The sequence below is a fragment of the Cuculus canorus genome, chromosome W (genome assembly GCF_017976375.1).
Source record: "Cuculus canorus isolate bCucCan1 chromosome W, bCucCan1.pri, whole genome shotgun sequence".
In the NCBI taxonomy this organism is placed as follows: domain Eukaryota; kingdom Metazoa; phylum Chordata; class Aves; order Cuculiformes; family Cuculidae; genus Cuculus; species Cuculus canorus.
This window is the reverse complement of record NC_071440.1, coordinates 11,369,298-11,389,071: the sequence shown is the minus strand read 5'-3', so window position 1 is coordinate 11,389,071 and position 19,774 is coordinate 11,369,298. Positions and strand designations below refer to the sequence as shown.

At 45.1% G+C, this 19,774-nt stretch overlaps 1 protein-coding gene across 3 annotated transcripts in view; it reads left to right on the top strand.

The window, feature by feature from the left end:
• The first annotated feature begins 5,770 nt into the window (after positions 1-5,770).
• LOC128850248 (kinesin-like protein KIF2A) overlaps positions 5,771-19,774 on the top strand; it is an 81,085-nt gene continuing 67,081 nt past the window's right edge. For all 3 annotated transcript variants that reach the window (XM_054053243.1, XM_054053242.1, XM_054053241.1), the window contains exon 1: positions 5,771-5,834. In XM_054053243.1, the coding sequence (XP_053909218.1) occupies positions 5,771-5,834 (64 nt within the window). The remainder of the gene's footprint in view (positions 5,835-19,774) is intronic.

Sequence of the window (19,774 nt, the reverse complement as noted above, 5' to 3'; positions counted from 1 at the left end):
TACCAGCCGTTGCCTTTCATGGACAAACAACTGGAAGTCCTTAGTCAAATCCGGCAGGCCTAATGCTGGTGCCTTAGTCAGGGCTTCTTTTAATTTCTTAAAGGCCTCCCTCTGAGGTCCTTCCCAGATGAAAGTTGGTGACTTCTGTGCCTTATATAGAGGTTTTGCTATGAGTCCATAATCCAATATCCACAACCTACATCAGCCTGCCATTCCCAAAAATGTCCTTAATTCATGTAAGTGTTGAGGCTCTGGAATCGCACAGATTGCTCTAATACGATCCATTCCTAGTCATCATTGTCCCTGTGTTATTTTGCAACCCAAATATAATACAGTTGTACAGGCAATTTGAGCTTTCTCTTTTGAGACTTTGTACCCATTGAGGTCTAATTGGTTTAAAATTTCAATTGTCACTTGGATACATACTGATTCGTGCTCTGTTGCAATGAAAATATCATCCACATATTGTAGCAGAAGATATTGTGATCACGGTACCTGAACTTTCTCCTGCATTGTCCATGATTCCAATTCTTTTGCCAGCTGGTTCCCAAAAAGCGTTGGACTGTTCTTGAATCCTTGTGGAAGCCTTGTCCATGTCAACTGCATTTTTCGTCCATTGTGCGGGTTCTCTCATTCCAAAGCGAAGAATTTCCTACTATCTTTGTCAAGGGGAATACAGAAGAAGGCATCTTTTAAATCAATTACTGTAAACCATTTGTATTTTTCCTTCACAGATGTTAACAATGTGTATGGATTAGCTACTACCAGATGTATATCTTTTGTGATTTCATTAATAGCCCTTAAATCCTGTACCAATCTATATTCTCCATTTGGTTTCTTTACTGGAAAAATTGGGGTATTATATTCTGATTCACATTCTTCTAATATTCCAAACTTTAAGAACTTTTCAATAGTTTTCACTATTCCATATCGGGCCTCTAATTTTCTGGGATATTGTTTTATCCGTACCGGTTTCGTTCCTTCCTTCAATTCTACTACTACCGGTTGAGCCATTTTCAATTTCCCTGGTATATCAATTTCCCATACTGTAGGCATCACTGCCTCTTCTACCTCTCTGGGTACTTGAACTTTTGGATTTTCCTTCAACACTAGTATCTGTCCTGACTTTGATTCTGGAACTTGCATAATTAATTCCCCATCCTCAAAGACAATTCTTGCATTTAATTTAGATAATAAATCCTGTCCCAACAGAGAGATTGGACAATCAGGCATATACAAGAATTCATGCCATATTTCCTTTCCTCCGAATCATAGTTCCAGGGGTTGCATGAATGGCCATGTTTCCTCTTTCCCTGTGGCTCCCACTATTGTGGTTGTCCTTTTCCCTATCTGTCCACATAAATCATTTAGAACCTAGTATGTTGGACCAGTATCTATTAAAAATTGCACTTCTTTCCCCCCTAGCCTTACTTTCACTAGGGGTTCATCCTTTCCTGATTCTAGTCAGCTCTGATTCCCATACTCTCCCCAAACCATTGCCTTGGCCACCTCGGTGTTTCCGAATGGGATTCCTGGCTGCAAATTCTATCTCATTCCCTGCGGGCACGCATTCTTCCAATGTCCTTCCTGCTTGCAATATGCACATTGGTTAATACCTAATTTATTCAACTTTGATCCTAAGTCATTAGACAAGTAATTAAATCCAACCCCCCTTCCTCGTCCACGTATCAAGCCTCTTCCTCTACCTCGACCTCCAGGATTGTTCTGGCCTCTGCCCTGCATCACCGCCAGTAGATGTCGCTGTTGTCTTTGAGAACTCTCCCTCTCACGGTTATTGTATACTTTCCAAGCAGTCTCTAATAGCCTACCCAGATTACGCAGCTCTGCGCCCTCCAGTTTCTGCAGTTTCTTTCTAATATCATCCTGCGACTGCCCTAAGAAAATCAGGGCCAGCTGCACCTTAGCTTGCTCTGTTTCTACGTCTAAATCTGTGTATTTCCTTGCCACCTCTTTAAGCTGCTCCAAAAATGCAGACGGGGATTCTGTTTTCTCTTGCCTGACATTATACAGTTTTGACCAATTGATTGTTATTGGCATAGCATTTTGTACTCCAACAACTATCCACTCCTGGTATCTCCTCAGATTTCCCATTCCTCTTGCAGTATTATAATCCCACATGGGATCTTCAGTCGGAAAATTCTGATCAACTGTCCCTGAGACAATCCCCTGCCTAATGTCTTCTCTAACTTGCTCGCGCGCAGTTCTCAACACCATTTCCTTCTCTGTAGAGTCCATTAGGGTGTCCAGTAACACCTGTATATCATCCCAATCAGGATTCCGAGTTTTCGGAATCATCTTTACAACTCGTGCCACTTTACTCGGGTTCTCCCGATAAGTTCCAGCAGATTGTTTCCAGAGTATCAGGTCTCCTGGAGTGAAAGGTACTTTAACATACACGGGTCCTTCTGCCCCAACCCCTTGCTGAAGCGGTGCTAATATTGCACTGGATGTCTGCTGTCTAACTTGAATATCCTGCTGCCGTGTTTGGTGGGATATTGGGGTAGTGGGATACTCCTGTTCCTCTTCGCACCCATATTTTCTATCTATTTCTACCTCATCCTCCCCATCACCTCTTACTCCAGTATCTCTGGGGGCTGGTGGGGCCGACGGAGCCACTAATAAATCAAAATCATCATCTTCCTTATGCTGCAAAGCATTTTCCACTGCCAGACATTTCATACATTTCTTCGCAGTCACACATCCCTCACATTGCTCATCCGATTTTGTGCCGACAGCCATTATCCCACACGCCTTTTTCCATTCCTCTTTCCCTCTTAAAATAAAAAACAATTCTACATATGGTACTTCATCCCATTTGCCCTTGCGCTTACAAAATAACATCAATTGTAGGATGGTATTATAGTCTAAATTTCCATTTTCTGGCCAACGAACCCAATCCTCTAAATTATGTCCACCATACATTACAATACTCAACCAATTTCTTTTTTTGCATGTCTTGCCCAAACCGCCCCTCTTTCCAATGCATCAAAATACACCCTAACGGTGATGACCTGGGTATCGGCGGCATTTTATAACAGTCCAGACCAACACCAAACAACAAAAACTAAACAAAATTCCACGTAACAAATAATACAGATTACCGAAAATACAAGATCAGAATACAGTTGCCGAACCTGCGGAGTGATTAATACAGATTACAAATAATACAGTTTACCGAAAATACAAAACCAGACCACTGATGCCGAACCTGCAGAGCTTTCGCTACTGTCTTACGGACGGCGCCTAGGCTTCCCTCTGGAGCTCCATAGCCCAACCAAGCATAGCTTTCGCCGCGTCTAACAGGCAGGCTTTTACCAGATCAGAAAATATGGTACCATTCCCGATTAGGCACAAGACCAGAAAAAAATTTGGTACCATTCCCAATTAGGCACAAGACCAGAAAAAAGTTGGTACCATTCCTGATAAAATTGGTGTCTTACCAATATCCCTGGTCTGTCGGGGGCAGAATCACTCGGTGCCGGCTGGAGCAAGATCGATGCGCGAGCCGCCTCAGCAATGCCCGCGAGGTCCCACCTGGGTCACCAAAACTGTTAGAGATTAGGACTTGGGGATACTGGTGGATGAAAAATTTGGACATGAGACAGCAAAATGTGCTCACAGCCCAGAAAGCCAGCTGTATTCTCAGCTGTGTTGGAAAACGTTAATTTAGCTGAAGAATCAGGGCTCAATTAAAATAAGATTAAAATTATAGGTTAGATATATATTGTATTTAGTATTTGATATATATTGTATTTAGCATTTCATTTTGTTGATCTTTATAGTTAAGTATGTGCAGACTTTGTGTCTGCCTCTGCAGACAGTGACGGTTCTCTCACAAACCACATATAACCTTCACAAGTACATGATATTAGGGAGTACTTAGAAAGAATGTACTAACAACCTTATCCGAGCAGAGCCTACGCTTTTACTAACAACCTTATCTGAGCACAGCCTACATTTGTGAAGGCCAGAAGCATACCAAGGGTAGTCAAGTGAAGATAAGGAAATGCTGGTGTCCACACAAATGATGAGACAATCCTCAAATACATATGCATGAAGAAATGATGTAATCTGTTGAATATACATTAGATTGCAAAACACTTAAGGGTTAAATTGCGGACACGCCAGGATCGTCTTGGAACCTGATTTGGGTGTGCATACCCATGGTTCCCAGGGCCTCGAAATAAAGCAACACATATAACCTTCCCGGAATGGTTATGTGTTTGTCTCTACGCTAACACGGGGAGGTGGAGGTGCCCCCTGGAGAGGTTCTCAGTTGCTGGCTTGAGCATCCTCGACCCCCACAGATCTGAAATCCTAAAAAAAGTCCCATCTGGGTCACCAAAATGATACTGAAAATGTTAGCAAATAAAACTCTCTAAGACCCGTTTTGGAGTTTTAGAAAGCAAGCATCCTTTCTCAGGCCTGGGCAACATGCAGGAATGATCTCCATCAATCATGTGCAACAAGACAAAGGCTAGATACAGAATATATTTCCCGCTTACATGCATATGTATAAATTATCCCAGAAATCTTATGCATATTCTATTACTTTCCAAGGGCTAATTTTAATGTTATGAAACTTTGCAACAGTCAAAACTCTTGCTAATTTGGAGCTGGCTCCAGCTCTCTACTGGACCTTGCCTTTCAGATTAGTCAGGATTCCAAATAGAGGTGATTACAGAAGAGACATCTGTTCAGCGCAAATCGTTGCTCACACAATACATTATCATTTTCAAGGAACAAACAATGTCTAGAAAACACCGTTGTAAAGAAACCTGCTATCAGAGGGACATTCGGTCTAACTTTCAAAGACTACAACTGCTTAGACGAAACTTAACTGTACTTTAGCTTAAATCAAAATATTCCACTTTGAAATATTTCACATATTGTATCAGTGTGTTTAGATGAATTTATTGTGATGCTGCTCAAGGTGACTAGGAAACTGTACAGGAAGGGCAATTTTAAACCTGTGATAGCTTCATCATGTTAGGAACTACCTTCGGAGGAGAAATCCAAGGGACAATGTTTAATGAAGTGGCTTGCCTGAGGTACAGGAATCATTATAGAGAAATGAGGAACATGAAGTGTATTTTGGGTTTTATTTAAGTTGTATAAAGGCAGTCATGAGGTGAGGATGTATGGATGCTGTTGATAACATAGCCTTATTTGGACTGGATAGCTGCTGGAAGGTTGGGGAACATGCTCCTAAGCTGCTCTACCCGGCACAGAGGAGCCTTATGATCAGATATTAGGTAGATAAAGCTATTATATTAAAACTTTAAGGCAGCTCATTCACCATGTGCCAAATAGGCGCATGTGTGTTTGTAAGTCAGGGACAGGGCCAAGAAGAGAGGCTCGCAGGTGGGACGAGCCTCTCCCGGCCCAGGCTCGAGTGAGCGAAGAGGCGGCCCCAGGGTAGCGAGGCAACCATCTTGTGTCAGCCCCGCCGAGGTGCCGCGAAGGGCGGAGGACGAGGACGACCGCGGCAGTGCTTCTGCCTCCGCCTCCCCCGTGAGCCGGTCCTGTTGTGACGCCGCGGCGAGCCGCACAGGCGCAGCAGCTCCCAGCGCCTGTTGTATCCGCCCGGCGCCTTTTCTCTCTTCCCCTCTCCTCCCTTTCCCCGTCCGTCCTTGCTTCCTTCCTTCCTGCCCTTCCTCAGCCGTCGCGGTCAGCACAGGTGCGCCCTCCTTGTCCCCCGTGAGCCCGGCCAGCAGCGCCTCCGATCTCCCCGACTGACCCATGATCGATGGCAGCGGCCAACTTCGGCAAGATTCAGATAGGGATCTACGTGGAGATCAAGCGCAGCGATGGTCAGTGGGGCCAGGGGCGGCAGGAGGGGCCGAGCCGGCGGAGCGGCCGCAGCCCCGATACGCGGCGTCGGGAGGGGACAGGGAAGAGGGCTGAGCGCGGGGCCCATTGTGCGCGCGGGGCCCATTGTGTGCTCGGGACCGGGGAGTGGCCGGACCTGGCGCACGCTGCAGTTGTCAGGGTAGCTCGAGCAGCGGCTGCAGACTGGGAGGTTGCAGCAGGGCGGGGAGGGGCGGCGGTGGGGTAGGGGGCTGAAATCGGGGGGAGAAGGGCGAGGTGGGTGCGGGGGGAATGAAGCAGGGATGGGATGAAGTCATGGGACAGAGAAAAACGGGACAAGTGTGAGAAATGAGACGTGTGGGGTGGCTGTGGATGAGAGTGATAAGGTGATTTGGGGGGGCGGGCGGATAGATGGGCGTGGATGGGGAGGAAAGCCTTGGAGAGGTTTTGACGGGGAGGTGGGAGGGCCTTAGGGGAAAGGAGAAGGTGATGGATGGTCGAAAGGCCTTCAATGCAAAGTAATAAATTCTTATTTTCTCTGTCATATGAGCTGTGTTCTGAAAAAATGACACAGCAGTATACTCTGTCAGAAATGCCTTTGGACATTTACATAATTTGCCAAAAAATCCTTTATGTTATTTCAGATTTTCCTTATGATTAAAATATAAGAAGAATGCTCGCGATTTATGCCCATGAGTTGTTATTTCTTTGCTGAGGTTCCAGTGTTTCTCATATTGCCCAGCATCTCTTGATGGGAGGATGTATGGTGCTGCCTAGAAATACGTGAATAAAGGAAGCATATGTGTCAGGTTTAGAGTACTAAATCTTCATATTTGTCTGGAAGGAGGGAACTGAAATGGAAAGTTCACTGACTGAATCAGTGGCAGGTCACTCACGAATTCAGCTCTTCGATTTGAGTGAGAATATATCATCTGTTCTTGGCCTCTGTGAGATCTATGAAGCCTACTAAACAGGGGTGTGGTTCTGCTGGGATTTTCTGAAAAGTCTTTTTTTTTGTTCTTCTCCAGGGTTCAGTAGCTTGCTAAAGAATAAGCAGATGTTTTTAGGGGAAGAAGGTCAAAGGCACTGAAGTTAGTGTGATTTTATCATGAGGCAGGAAACAAGCGGCCAACAAGCTTTATGCAGCTTGCCTTCTCATGTCCCATACTGCAGTTCAACCCTAGAATAAAATATTGGTTGGCTGAACACTATATTAAACCTAACTCCTTAATTTGTGCTTAATGGCTTGTGTGTCACATGAAGAATCTGATAGGTCTGGCAGTTATTTGCATAACTTGTGCAGATCTCTGTCACAGTTTATCCCCAGCACAGCCAATTTCAGCAGCTAAAACCAAGCAGCTGGGCTTCCAGTTCCCTTCCCCTTCCCACTCCCAGGGAAAAGGGAAATGAGAGGAAGAAAGACTTGTGGGTTAGAAATTAAAACTACAGCTTTAATGAAATAATAATAATAAAGAAAATAATAAGAAAATAATAAAATAAATACAAATACACAAAATCATGCTCTCAGCCCACCCCTCGATGACTGTATGTTACCACAAATGCTGCAGAGCAGGCATGTGGGAAAGGGTCCACACCTAGGAGGGAGCTGGGCTCAGGAACTGCATTCAGGAACACAAGGATCCAGGATTGGGGCAAACAGACAGACGAGGTCCTCACTGGACGTCGGCCATCGAAGAAGAGAGTGAGACCCTTGTGATCTCTCAAGTTTATACTAAGTATGATGTCTATGGGATGGAATCCTCTGTTGGTCAGTTTGGGGTCACCTGTCCAGTCCGCCTCTCCCTGCAGGTGCAACCCTTCTTTGTCTTTGACTTACAGCACTCCACCAGCTCAAGGATGGCCTTGGTTTCTATAGGAATAAGCATAAGCAATGGCCTTTCTGCGTACCAGTGCCCTGTGTTATCACTGCTAGAGAGAAACACTGTTTGAAAACATGCAGTTCACTTTCAGAAAATCAAGTTACTCAGACGAGCCTGAGTTGAAGTTAGGAAACTGATTCTTCTACAGCTCAACCCACAACATTCCACCCCTTATTCCATACCATTTACATCGTGCTCGGGTAATTACTACTTATATCTTCAAATATATGTATATATATGCACATATCAATTGCTAATCAATGATTTATCCACAGAAAAGTTCGTTAAGTTCATGGCTGTGGGTGTCCATCCATTATAGCAGTCTCTCAGTGCAAGAGGAATGGTTGAGGATTCATCGTGGTTCATTCCCACAGGTTGCAGGTTAGAGATGTCAACCTCAAGAAGGTCACTGGATGCCAGATGATGGAGCTAGCTTGTTATCCTGAAAAACACTTAGAAACACTGTTAGAAATAGAGCTTAAGACTGAGCATTCTCACCCAGAGTCAAATTTCCTTGAGGTACATGTTCAACGTCACCATCCTTCAGCATTACCCACCAACTACGTCCAGGCCCTTGAGCGAAAGCAACTCCTCAGATGGGTTTGCCTTTGCCCAAAGCAGGAGAAACCCAAACAGTTTTCCCCAGCAAATTCCCTTCATGCACCACAGGGACTTTATGCCCCTCTACTGTGTGTAGAAGGTCTGTAGAAGGATTCAAGGCCCAGGACAGCGTTACGGGCAGCGGCACGGGGCACAGGATATGTTTCCAGCCGTCTGGTGGTTGTTTCCATCATTGTAAGCACATAGCTCTTAACCTAGCAAGTTGGAGGGAGTGTGATGTAGTCAATATGTCAGGCTTCCTCATATTTATATTTCAACCATCGTTCCCCATGCCACAAAGGCTTTAACTGTTTAGCTTGTTTTATTGCAGTGCATGATTCACAGTCCTGGATAACCTGCAAAATAGCGTCCATGGTTAAATCTACCCCTTGGTCACGTGCCCATTTGTATGTTCCATCCCTTCCTTGATGACCTGAAGTGTCATGGGCCCACTGAGCTAGAGAAATCTCACCTTTACGTTGCCAGACCAAATCCTTTTGGAACACTTGAGCAGCCTTGTCCACTTGCTGGTTGTTTTGGTGTTCCTCAGTGGCTTCGGTCTTGGGTACATGAGCATCCACATGATGTACCTTTATGACTAGTTTCTCTAGTCAGGCCGCAATGTGGCAGCCCTAATGGGTATACCTCTGCACTGCCAGTTGTTCCATTTCCATTGCTTTAACCACCCCCACAGAGCATTTGCTACCATCCACGAGTCAGTACAGAGATGAAGTACTGGCTGCTTTTCTCATTTTGCAATGTCTAAAGCCAGATGGATGGCTTTTACTTCTGCAAATTGGCTCAATTCACCGTTTCCTTTAGTCACTTCTGTGACTCGTGTAGGACTCCATATGGCAGCTTTCCATCTTCAGTGATTTCCTACAATATGGCAGGATCCATCAGTGAACAGGGCATACTGTTTCTCATTTTCTGATAGCTGATTATATGGTGGGGCTTCTTCAGCATGTGTCACCACCTCCTCTGGTGACATTCCAAAGTCTTTGCCTTCTGGCCAGTCCGTGATCACTTTTAAGATTCCTGGAAGATTAGGGCTTCCTATACGGGCTCGGGCTCGCTGAGTGATTAATGCGATCCACTTCCTCCAGGTAGCATTGGAGGCATGATGAGTAGGAGAGACTTTACCCTTGAACACCCAGCCCAGAACTGGTAACCAGGGTACTAGGAGGAGTTGTGTTTCAGTCCCAATCGCTTCTGAAGCAGCTCTAATTCCTTCATATGCTGCTAAGACATCTTTTTCAGTGGGAGTATAGTTTGCCTTGGGGCTGTTGTATCCTCGACTCAAGAATCCTGGGGGTCGACCTCATGTCTCCCCTGGTGCTTTCTGTCAAAGGCTTCAGGTAGGACCATTGTCTCCAGCTGTGGTGTAGAGCACATTTTTGATGTCTTGTCCTGTTTGGACTGGCCCCAGAGCTACTGCATGCATGATGTATTGTTAATTTGTTCAAAGGCTTGTCCTTGCTCAGGGCCCCAGTTAAAACTGGGTTTTTTGAGTCACTACATAGAGAGATCTCACCAGGTATGTGCATTCTCCAGAAACCCACAACGCCTAGGAAAGCTTGTGTTTCCTTTTTGTTAGTTGGTGGGGACATAGCTGTTATTTTGTTGATCCCATCTAATAGGATTTGGAGATGCTCATCTTGCCATTTAATTCCTAGTAACTGGATCTCTCGTGCAGGTCCCTTGACCTTGCTTCTCCCTATAGCAAAACCAGCTGTCTGGGGGCTCCCACTATTTTACCAACAAATGCAGATCAGATATGGACTGACCATCCATTAGTTCTCGATGACTCCCCTTTCTCATACCCACATTCCACAACTGACTCCATGAAACTTCCCATCAGTACTTTATCCCAGGAAGAAACTATTTTTCTCCCTGCCTCAGCCCACCAAATTGAGGCTTGTGACTTTTCCTCCATACCTATGTACCCCACACTTCTACCACAGTTAAATAATTCTCCGGCAACTTCTCCCCAAGTAGGACTCAGCCCTGCCAAGGGCCCCCTACTGTAGCAGCTTTTAACCAATCTTGAATCTGCACCACGTAAAGCTTTAAGGAGTCTGGCAGGGGTGTCATCTTGTCTGGGTTCACTAACATTAACATTGGGGAAGGCTGGCAAAGAATCAAACGTCTTTCACACATAAATTGCAAGCAAGCTGTCTTCTGTATGCTTTCATTGAGGTGGCTGATCCCAGGGGGAGGAATGGCAATTGGATCACTGGTTCCCAAGGGTCAACTAGTCTAGCCCAGAAAGCTGATATCCGAGTCAAAGACTATGTCTCTCTCTCATCTTCCACAGTCAAAAAAACTCCTGGTCTTCAGAATCCCTCAGCTTCTTGCTCAGAAAGTCTAATCCTATCCCGTCCCATCAGGCTAACAGGCTGCACATACTCTGTCTTGGTCTCCCCAGCCTGCCTGCAGTACTTCTCTTGCAGCTCAGCCAGTTCCCTAACAGTGTATGGGACTTCCTTTGTCACAATAGAGGGTTCAGACTCCTCCTCCTCGTAAGTAACCTCTGTTTTAATCAGGGGTCTTAGCTTGGGGGCAGGATGAGGCAGTGGATCAAGTTTACCTACCCCCTCATCCCTGCCAGATCAGTGGCCTGGCCTGTAAGACTCGAGAAACCAGTTTCCTTACTGGACCCACAACCATCACCATTGAGCAACTGCAATCTCAACCTCTCCTCACGTGCATAAATACCTTCTAAGCTACCTTGCAAATTCTCCTTCATCCTTTTCAGATGAACCAGTGCCTTCTGAGCCCTTGGCAGATCTGTCCTCTTTGCCTCCAGGTCTGTCTCCAATGCCTCGAATCACTCACAATATTCTCTCTCAATTTTAAGTCTCTCCGACTTCCCTTTCCAAGCAGCCACCCACGCAGCTGCCAGGACTCCAAACATCACCAGCAATTCTAAAAACAATTGGGAGCAATAGAAAGAAGGCATATCCAGGGGAGCTATCATAACTATGTTGAAAATCACAATTTCCTTTCTCAGTTTCAAGCTGTTATCCCTTAACGATTTCGCTCTGTTGCCATTGCAAACAGATAAATCCTGCCACTATGCCAAAAATGTCATGCCCCGGATCCACAAGCTACACACTTGTGTCCAGGCTTCTTTTGACCTGTACAGTCAAAGAATCATAGAATCATAGAATGGTCTGAGTTGGAAGGGACCCTAAAGATCATCCAGTTCCAACCCCCCTGCCATGGGCAGGGACACATCCCACTGGACCAGGCTGCTCAAGGCCCCATCCAACCTGGCCTTGAAAACTTCACGGGATGGGACATCCACAACTTCCCTGGTAAACCTATGCCAGTGCTTCACCATCCTCATTGTAAAAAATTTCCTCCTTATGTCTAGTCTAAATTTGCCCCTCTCCAACTTAAAGCCATTCCCCCTCGTCTTATCTCTACATGCCTTTGTAAGAAGTCCCTCCCCAGCTTTCTTTTAGGCCCCCTTCAGGTACTAGAAGGTCACTATTAGGTCTCCCCAGAGCAACAACCCCAACTCTCTCAGCCTGTCCTCATATGGAAGGTGCTCCAGCCCTCCGATCATCTTTATAGCCCTCCTTTGGACCTATTCCAACAGTTCCATATCTTTCTTATGTTGAGGATTCCAGAACTGGACACAATACTCCAGGTGGGGTCTCACGAGAGCAGAGTAGAGGGGCAGAATCACCTCCCTCGATCTGCTGGCCACGCTTCTTTTGATGCAGCCCAGGATATGGCTGGCCTTCTGGGCTGTGAGCTCACATTGCTGGCTCATATCGAGCTTCTCATCAGTCAGCACCCCGAAGTCCTTCTCTGCAGGGCTGTGCTCAATCACGTCATCCCCCATCCTGTATTGAAACCGCATATTGCCCTGACCCAAGTGTAGGACTTTGCACTTGGCCTTGTTGAACCTCATGAGGTTCACACAGGTCCACTTCTCAAGCTTGTCCAGGTCCCTCTGGATGACATCCCATCCTTCTGGTGTGGCATCTGCACCACTCAGCTTGGTGTCATCCTCAGACTTGCTGAGGGTGACCTTGATCTCGCTGTCAATATCATTGATGAAGATATTAAACAGTAGTGGTCCCAGTATGGACCCCTGAGGGACACCACTTGTCACGGATCTCCATCTGGACATCGAGCCATTGACCACTGCTGTCTGAATGTGACCATCCAACCAGTTTCTTATCCACCAAACAGTCTACCCATCAAATCCATATCTCTCCAATTCAGAGAGAAGGATGTTGTGGGGGACCGTGTCAAAGGATTTACAGAAGTCCAGATAGATCACATCCATTGCTTTTCCCGTGTCCACTGATGTGGTTGCCCCATCATAGAAAGCCACTAGGTTGGTCATACAGGAATTGCCCTTCGTGAAGTCATGCTGGCTGTCTTGAATCACCTCCCCATCCTCCACGTGCTTTAGCATAGCTTCTAGGAGGATCTGTCCCATGATCTTCCCAGGCACAGAGATGAGGCTGACAGATCAGTAGTTTCCAGGGTCGTCTTTTCTACCCTATTTAAAAATGGGCACAATGTTACCCTTATTAGCTGGAGGAAGAAAGCTTCATCAGCAGGCTCTCTTTGATCAGATGGCCTGTAGTAGATATCAACCACAAGGTTCCTTTTGCTGCCTTGGTATTTTATTCTGACCTATAAGTTTTCGACCTGTTTGTGGCTACTCTTTAAAGACAGCTCTTCACACTCTGTCCATTTCCTGATATAGAGGGCAGCACCTCCACCCCTCCTTCCCAGCCTGTCTCTTCTGAACAGCCTGTAGCCATAGATAGCCACACTCCAGTCATGGGATTCGTCCCACCAAGTTTCAGTAATGGCAACCAGATCATAGCTTTCCAGCAGCATGGTAGCTTCCAGCTCCTCCTGTTTGTTGTCCAGGCTGTGTGCGTTTGTGTAGAGGCCCTTCAGTTGGGCTGTTGGCCGCATTGCCTTCTTAGTGGAAGATCCTTAATTTTTTGGGGGGAAGTTTCCTTGCTGTCTCTTACTACCTCAGGAGCCTCCTGCTCATCTCCACAAGACTTCAACTGTGCTGCAGTGTCCCCAGCATGCCCCGGGGTAGCAGGTGGAGGGCACCCCATCCATGACCCATACCAGCCACGGAACCATGTATTAATAGACTGTGCCTGTCTGATCCTTCCAGTGCCACTGCCTGCAACTGGAAGGAGAAAATCACCTGGGCCCCAGACTCCCTCACCAGCCGTCCCAAAGCCCTGAAGTCTCTTTTGATCACCCTTGGGCTACATACTGCAGCTTTGTCACCTTCAACGTGGAATAGCAGTAATGGGTAGTAGTCTGAGGGCCTTACCAGACTGGAAAGTTTCCTAGCGATATCCCTAACCTGGGCTCCTGGGAGGCCGCAGGCTTCCCACAGCATAGCTTGGTGACATGGTAATTCATTAGGATCTATAATTGAATGTCATGTTCTACTCTTGCACAGCCAGTTCTCTCAGGCATTTAATACCTTTCTTAATGCTGTTCCATCTGCTTGGGTGGCATTCAGTTTAATCTTTAGAGGGATACCCGCCCCTTACAGCTACCAAGGGCCACCTCCAGAGGCTAAGGATCTTTGCCTTTTTCCAAAGCGCCTTGTCAATAGCTCTGTCTCTGGCTAGGGGTCCCATCCACTTGGCTCCTTTACCATCTGAGTCTATGGTATTGGCTCCATTGTCCCAACACCGGAGCAACCATGAAGCAATTGTCCTACCCTCATGACGGCTAAAGTCTTTTCTTAGAAGTCACTACTCTTTTATGGATAAGGATTGATGACTACTTCTGGTTCCGATTGTCCTGAATCATCTCCCTGCTGATCCTGTGATGGTACTGGTTTTGAAGGACTTTCTTGTCACGAAGGACTTGGTGATCATGAAGGACTCTCTAGTTGCTGTGAAGGACCCTATCCTTGGTCTTCTTCCTGCACTGGAATAGGAGCTGTTTCTTCTTCACTCTCATGCTTGTCCTTGCTAACTGCCTTTTCAGGCTGTTTCTCCTCCTCTCCTGTATTTCCTCATCCTCACAGGGACAACTGGCACCATTACGGATTGAATAGGAGTGTCCATAGTAGCTGTTTGCTTAGCCATAGTACTTGCAACATCCGGGACCGGTATGGATTCAGTAGGCGTATCCATATAGTAGCTGTTGAAGTGCTTGCTACAAGTGTATCCGGTTCACGTTGAGAGACTGATTCCCTGGTAACTCTCGGCATAGCTACAGTGCTTGGGGCCACTGGTATGGGTTTGGATTGAGTAGCTGTCTGCATAGCTGCTGTGCATGTGATGGCTGATGCTGTCTGAGTGACTGCTGTGCTCGCAACGACTGGTGATATCTGAGTAGTTGCAGTACTCATGAGGGCTGGTGCTGGTACTGGTGGGGTGGTTGTCTGAGTAGCTGCTGTGCTTGCAATGGCTGGTGTTGTCTGTGTAGTTGCTGTGCTCATTAAGGCTGGTGCTGTCTGCGTGTAGCAGCCATCTTAGATTTCCGTTTTACAGGGCCTGTTATCAAAGCAGTACGTTTGGTGGAAGCTGAGGTGATTGCATAACTCCTATGGTAGTAGCTTACTAACCTAATTGCATACCCCCCTGAAACACATTAAATAAATTCAGTAATAAATTCAGAAGCCTTAGTAACAACAGAATGCTATTTTGTTCGAAATCTAGTGGAATCAGCTCACCATAATATGAGGAAGTGTAGCTTCCCCAGTTCAGTTCCTCTGGTTGGCAGCCAAACTGAGTGTCCTCCTTATCCCAGACAAGGCCAAAAGTATAATTAAAAACAAAGTTTGCTAAGTGATGCCCAAGGTTGTCAGGTAAGGCCACAGCTACACATATCACAAGGTATATTACAATGAGGCCACAAATAATGAGTATCGCTTGTATCCGGCGCTTAAAATTGGTAACTGCCAGGATGATGCAGAGAGCAACTAAGCTGTAACATATTTCCTGCCTCACATGCCACACTGAGAAAACCAGCTGCAAACAGAATTTCATAAGGGCATCATATGGTATTTTGAACTCAAAATTCACAGGGAAATGGACTACTATACATATTACCAAATAGATCACGCTTAGTCCATCCATGATGTAACATGCCTTTTCCCAGCGCCTATAATAGATAACAAACAAGGTAAAACGGAGGGCCACTATGCAGCTGACCCCCACAAGTCCTATGACCCATATGTCGGCCATTAGCATCTGCATCATTGCTGCAAATGTTATTTTAATCAAGAGTTGGAAAAGTTTTACAAGGACAAAATGCAATACTTTTCTCAAAAGCAGCATAAACCAGCTGTCTCTCTTAATTTCCAGCTCTTCAATATAACAATGTCACAATTTCTGACTGTATTTTGCAAATCTCTCCTGATAAGATTCAAACCAGGACCTTCAGGCTTGCAGTGCTGGTACTCTGCCAGCTGAACTGTATCAGCAGAGCTGGCTGAGGCTGCTGGCTGAGCTGCTGCTTGCACTGAGAGACAGACACTTCAAAATAAAAATCTGGTGCAGTCCTGACTGAGCTATCCAAGTGAGTTAGGTGGGCGAACATTCCAGAGCGGTTCAGAGTGGTATGATTTGGTTTGGTTCATCCAAATTCACCGCCTCACGTTGGGTGACAAGAAACTGTCACAGTTTAGCACTGGCACGGCCAATTTGGCAGATAAAACTGGCAGTTGGGCTTCCAATTCCCTTCCCCTCACCACCAGGGAAAAGGGAAATTAGAGGAAAAGACTTGTGGGTTGGAAACTAAAACTACAGCTTTAATGATATAATAATAATAATAAAGAAAATAATAAAATATATATAAATATATTAAATCGTGCCCTTACCCTTCAAAAGGTGTCAGGAGAGAACTGGATTCAGGAATGCACAAATTCAGGATCAGGGTAAACAGACAGACAAGGTCCTCACTGGATGTCAGCCATTAAAGAGAGCGACACCCTCATGATTCTGCTTTAGCTCAAACCAGAACAGGTTTCAGAAAACCTCACTGTAGCAACCTGTAAAACAAGCAGGCCTTTCTGAGGCCTGTGTGAACTTGTAACAAATTTTACTGGGTTTTTTTTTTTAATTCCTTTGGAAAATAGGGCATGAGAATGCTTTGCTTCTCCCCTCCATGGATTCTGCTCACTTGTAATATCAGAAGTGAGGACGGTACTCTTGAACATAGCAGTACTTATTTTCATTGCTGTTAATGGTTTATATATTTTGCTGTATCACTTACATATGTGATGCAGCACATGAAGTATACTACACATCAGTAATATACTAGGGGGATACCTTCACAGCAGTTGCTCAAACTATATGATTTTGAGCATTTGTGTTAACTTGGTCCTTGTGTGAGCAACTGCACTGCAGTGTCACTGCAGAGTTAGTGAGTCCTGGTTATTGTGAGGTTTGCCTGTTTTTCATTGGGACTGGAGGAGGTGATGCCCCATTATGGCTCAGGCTACTGCAGTGTTCTGTCATACTCTTCCCAGTAAAATGTAGGAGAAACTGTCCTAGGTATGTGTAAGGGAGTATTTTGAGAAAGATATTGAAGGACAGCTAGCACTAGTTTGCATTGGAAGTATGGAATATTGGAAATATGATGCCTTTTCAAAACTATGCATTTTACACAACTTGAGTACTTGTGTTCAGTTCTGGGCCCCTCACTGCGACGGGCGAGGGAAGCAAGCAGACGACTCAATATGAGTGATAAAGCAAGCTTCAACTTTATTGATTACAGTTGCGGTTTATATACCTTTTACTACATTTTGCTTAGTCATTCCCTAAACTTGATTGGTTTGGTTATACATTTGTCAAACAATCATTGGCTACTACTACATTCATTTAATCTTATTCCCTTCTACTTGCGGATACAACTGGGGGGGCCCAAGATATGTTCCTGCTTCCTGCTTTCTGCTTCCTTCAAGTTGTTTGTTCAGCTTATCTCCAGATCCATTCGATCTTCACATTCTTCCTTATCAGCATGTTTTAACATACTTCTGGTACATCTTCCTTGCAGCTGATAAGTTTCCACTGAGATACTCATGCTAAACAAAAGCCTCATGATAACCGTGTCTCGCACAGCCTTTCCATAGATCCATGGCCTTGTTCAGTTAGCCATTCATGCATCCATTCTCCAACAGTTCCCCCTTTTTCTTTTTGAGCAAGCAAAGCATTTTGATTTTTCATTATATTGTGCATAATACAATTGTAACCTATCTTACATACAACTACGAGCAATAATATCAGCCCAAACCAGCGCAATGCTTCCTTAATTATCGATAGGAGCCAAGGGGGTAGGGATCCAAAGATTGATTGTAACCAGCTATCGATTCCCCAACCTTCTTCTTGCGTAAGGCGGTGAAGGCCTTGTTGCAATTCTTTTATTTTAGCATGGATGGATGTAGAATGATCGGACAAGTTCATGCAACACATACCTTCAAATTCCTCACACCCCTGTCCTTGCGCTAAGAGCAAAAAGTCTATAGCAGCTCTATTTTGAAGCACCGCGTGATTAACACTTTGCACATCTGTAGTAAGCATATCTAAAATATCTGATGTCTTATTTAATTCGTCTTTTGCCCAACACCCCAATTGTTTTGCTAAATTCATTGCCTTATTAGCTGCAGCTCCAGGGAGGACAGTCGCAATTGCTACCTGTTTGAATTCACTCCAAAATGTAGGGTCTCCTATCTGATCGCAGTCTAGCTCATGCACACTGCGTTTTACTCTGCTTGCGTTTTGACTCCATTGCATCAGTAGGGATATATTGGGGTGAAATAATGATAACTTTCCCAAATAACAAGGTCCTCCCTGTGGTTTTGCCGGTATACCATTCCAAGCTCTATCCCCGCAAATTAAAAATATACCGTGGGGCAATTTCTTCTGGGCCGTAATGTTGGCACTGTTACATTTGGAGTAAAGCTGGCGATACACTGTCCCTGATTCCAGGGATGAGTCTAGGGTGGCCCAATATTTGTGATTCTTGTTAAAGTCATTTAGGTTCAGTGGCTAAAAACTGAGCCAACCCCCCTGTCTGGCATTGGATAAACTGGCATTTGCACTTCCAAAGAGATTTAATTCCTCTGGGGGAGAATTCAGGGTGGTGTTCAAGGACAATATGATATTACATTGGTGGCAGCCATCATCCTGTGACGGTGTGCTTCCATACATTGACATGTTACAACTTATTGACTGTCCACATAGGGTACTATTACTTATAAAACTACAAAATTCCCCTGGAGACCAAACAGGCAAACCTACCAAACAAGTTTGAAAAGGATTAGTAACCCCTCCTAAGCTAAGGCAAAGCAACGATTGATTAGTTTGGCTTGCTAATGTTACCCAGATGTTATCTCTTGGCTGATTAAAGCATGTGATTCCTACTGCATCACAGCACCAAGCGATAATACAACTAAACCTCATTTTTCTTCCCCTCTCTTTCTTCTCTTATTTCTTTTAAATCTTACTGTTCCTAATCGTTGCAGTTTTAACTCCTGCAATTTGCTTAAACACTGATCCAATTCTTTGTCAGGATCCCCTATAATGGGCCCTACCACGGAATGCTGTGTTATGGGCACCACCCTTTTACATCTCATCGAGACAATGCATGATCTGCCTTGAATTGTAATCCTTTTAACAATGCTTTTCAATTCCCGACGGTAGTAAGCTAATATTTTCTGCTCAGGTGCTTCATGCAGTGCTAAAGCCGCGGTCGTTGCTAGTCCTGTTTGTTTCTGTAGGTCTCTCTGCCAGTTATTAAAGTTATGATTAAATTCACATTTGCTACACCATAAAGCCCGCACAAAAGATTGTTCTATCCAGAAAATCTTACTACAACCCCCGCAATTTAAAGCTACCCAAGCGGCACAACATGGACTATTACAGTCGAGACAATTTTTCCCCGCTGGTCCTTGTATATAAAATTCCGATAACTGTTCAATGGTTATGGTTAGTCACTCAAAAGTCTGGCAGTGCTTTAACGTCCTGTCGATAGCTTTTGAGCATCCTTTCAATTGTGCCAGCAACGGTCGCAGAATCAGCGGCAGCTTTTCTTCTATTCTTCTCTTGTCTTCCTCTGTCAGGATGTTGTGCAACCGTTGCATAGATATTTAGTCAAATTTCTGCTTACTCTCGAGCGGTTTCCTGCTGATCAACAGTATTATCAATGCCGGGGCCAGATGGGGTATCAGGAGCTACGGAAGCTTTAGTCCAACGACTAGGAATCCATTTTGGTCCTGTGGGGCTAAGCACACACATATAACCCCTACCCATATATCTAACTTCTGCTGGCCCCATCCAGGTTCCCGTTGTTAGATCTCTGTACATAACAAACATTGGTGAATTCTTTTGCACATCACTATCATGACTATGGATCCATGCTGCTGGTTCTTTCTGATCTCCAAATATACATAGATGGCTTAAAACAAAGAGAGTCTTTGCTAATCGTTCTTGAACATC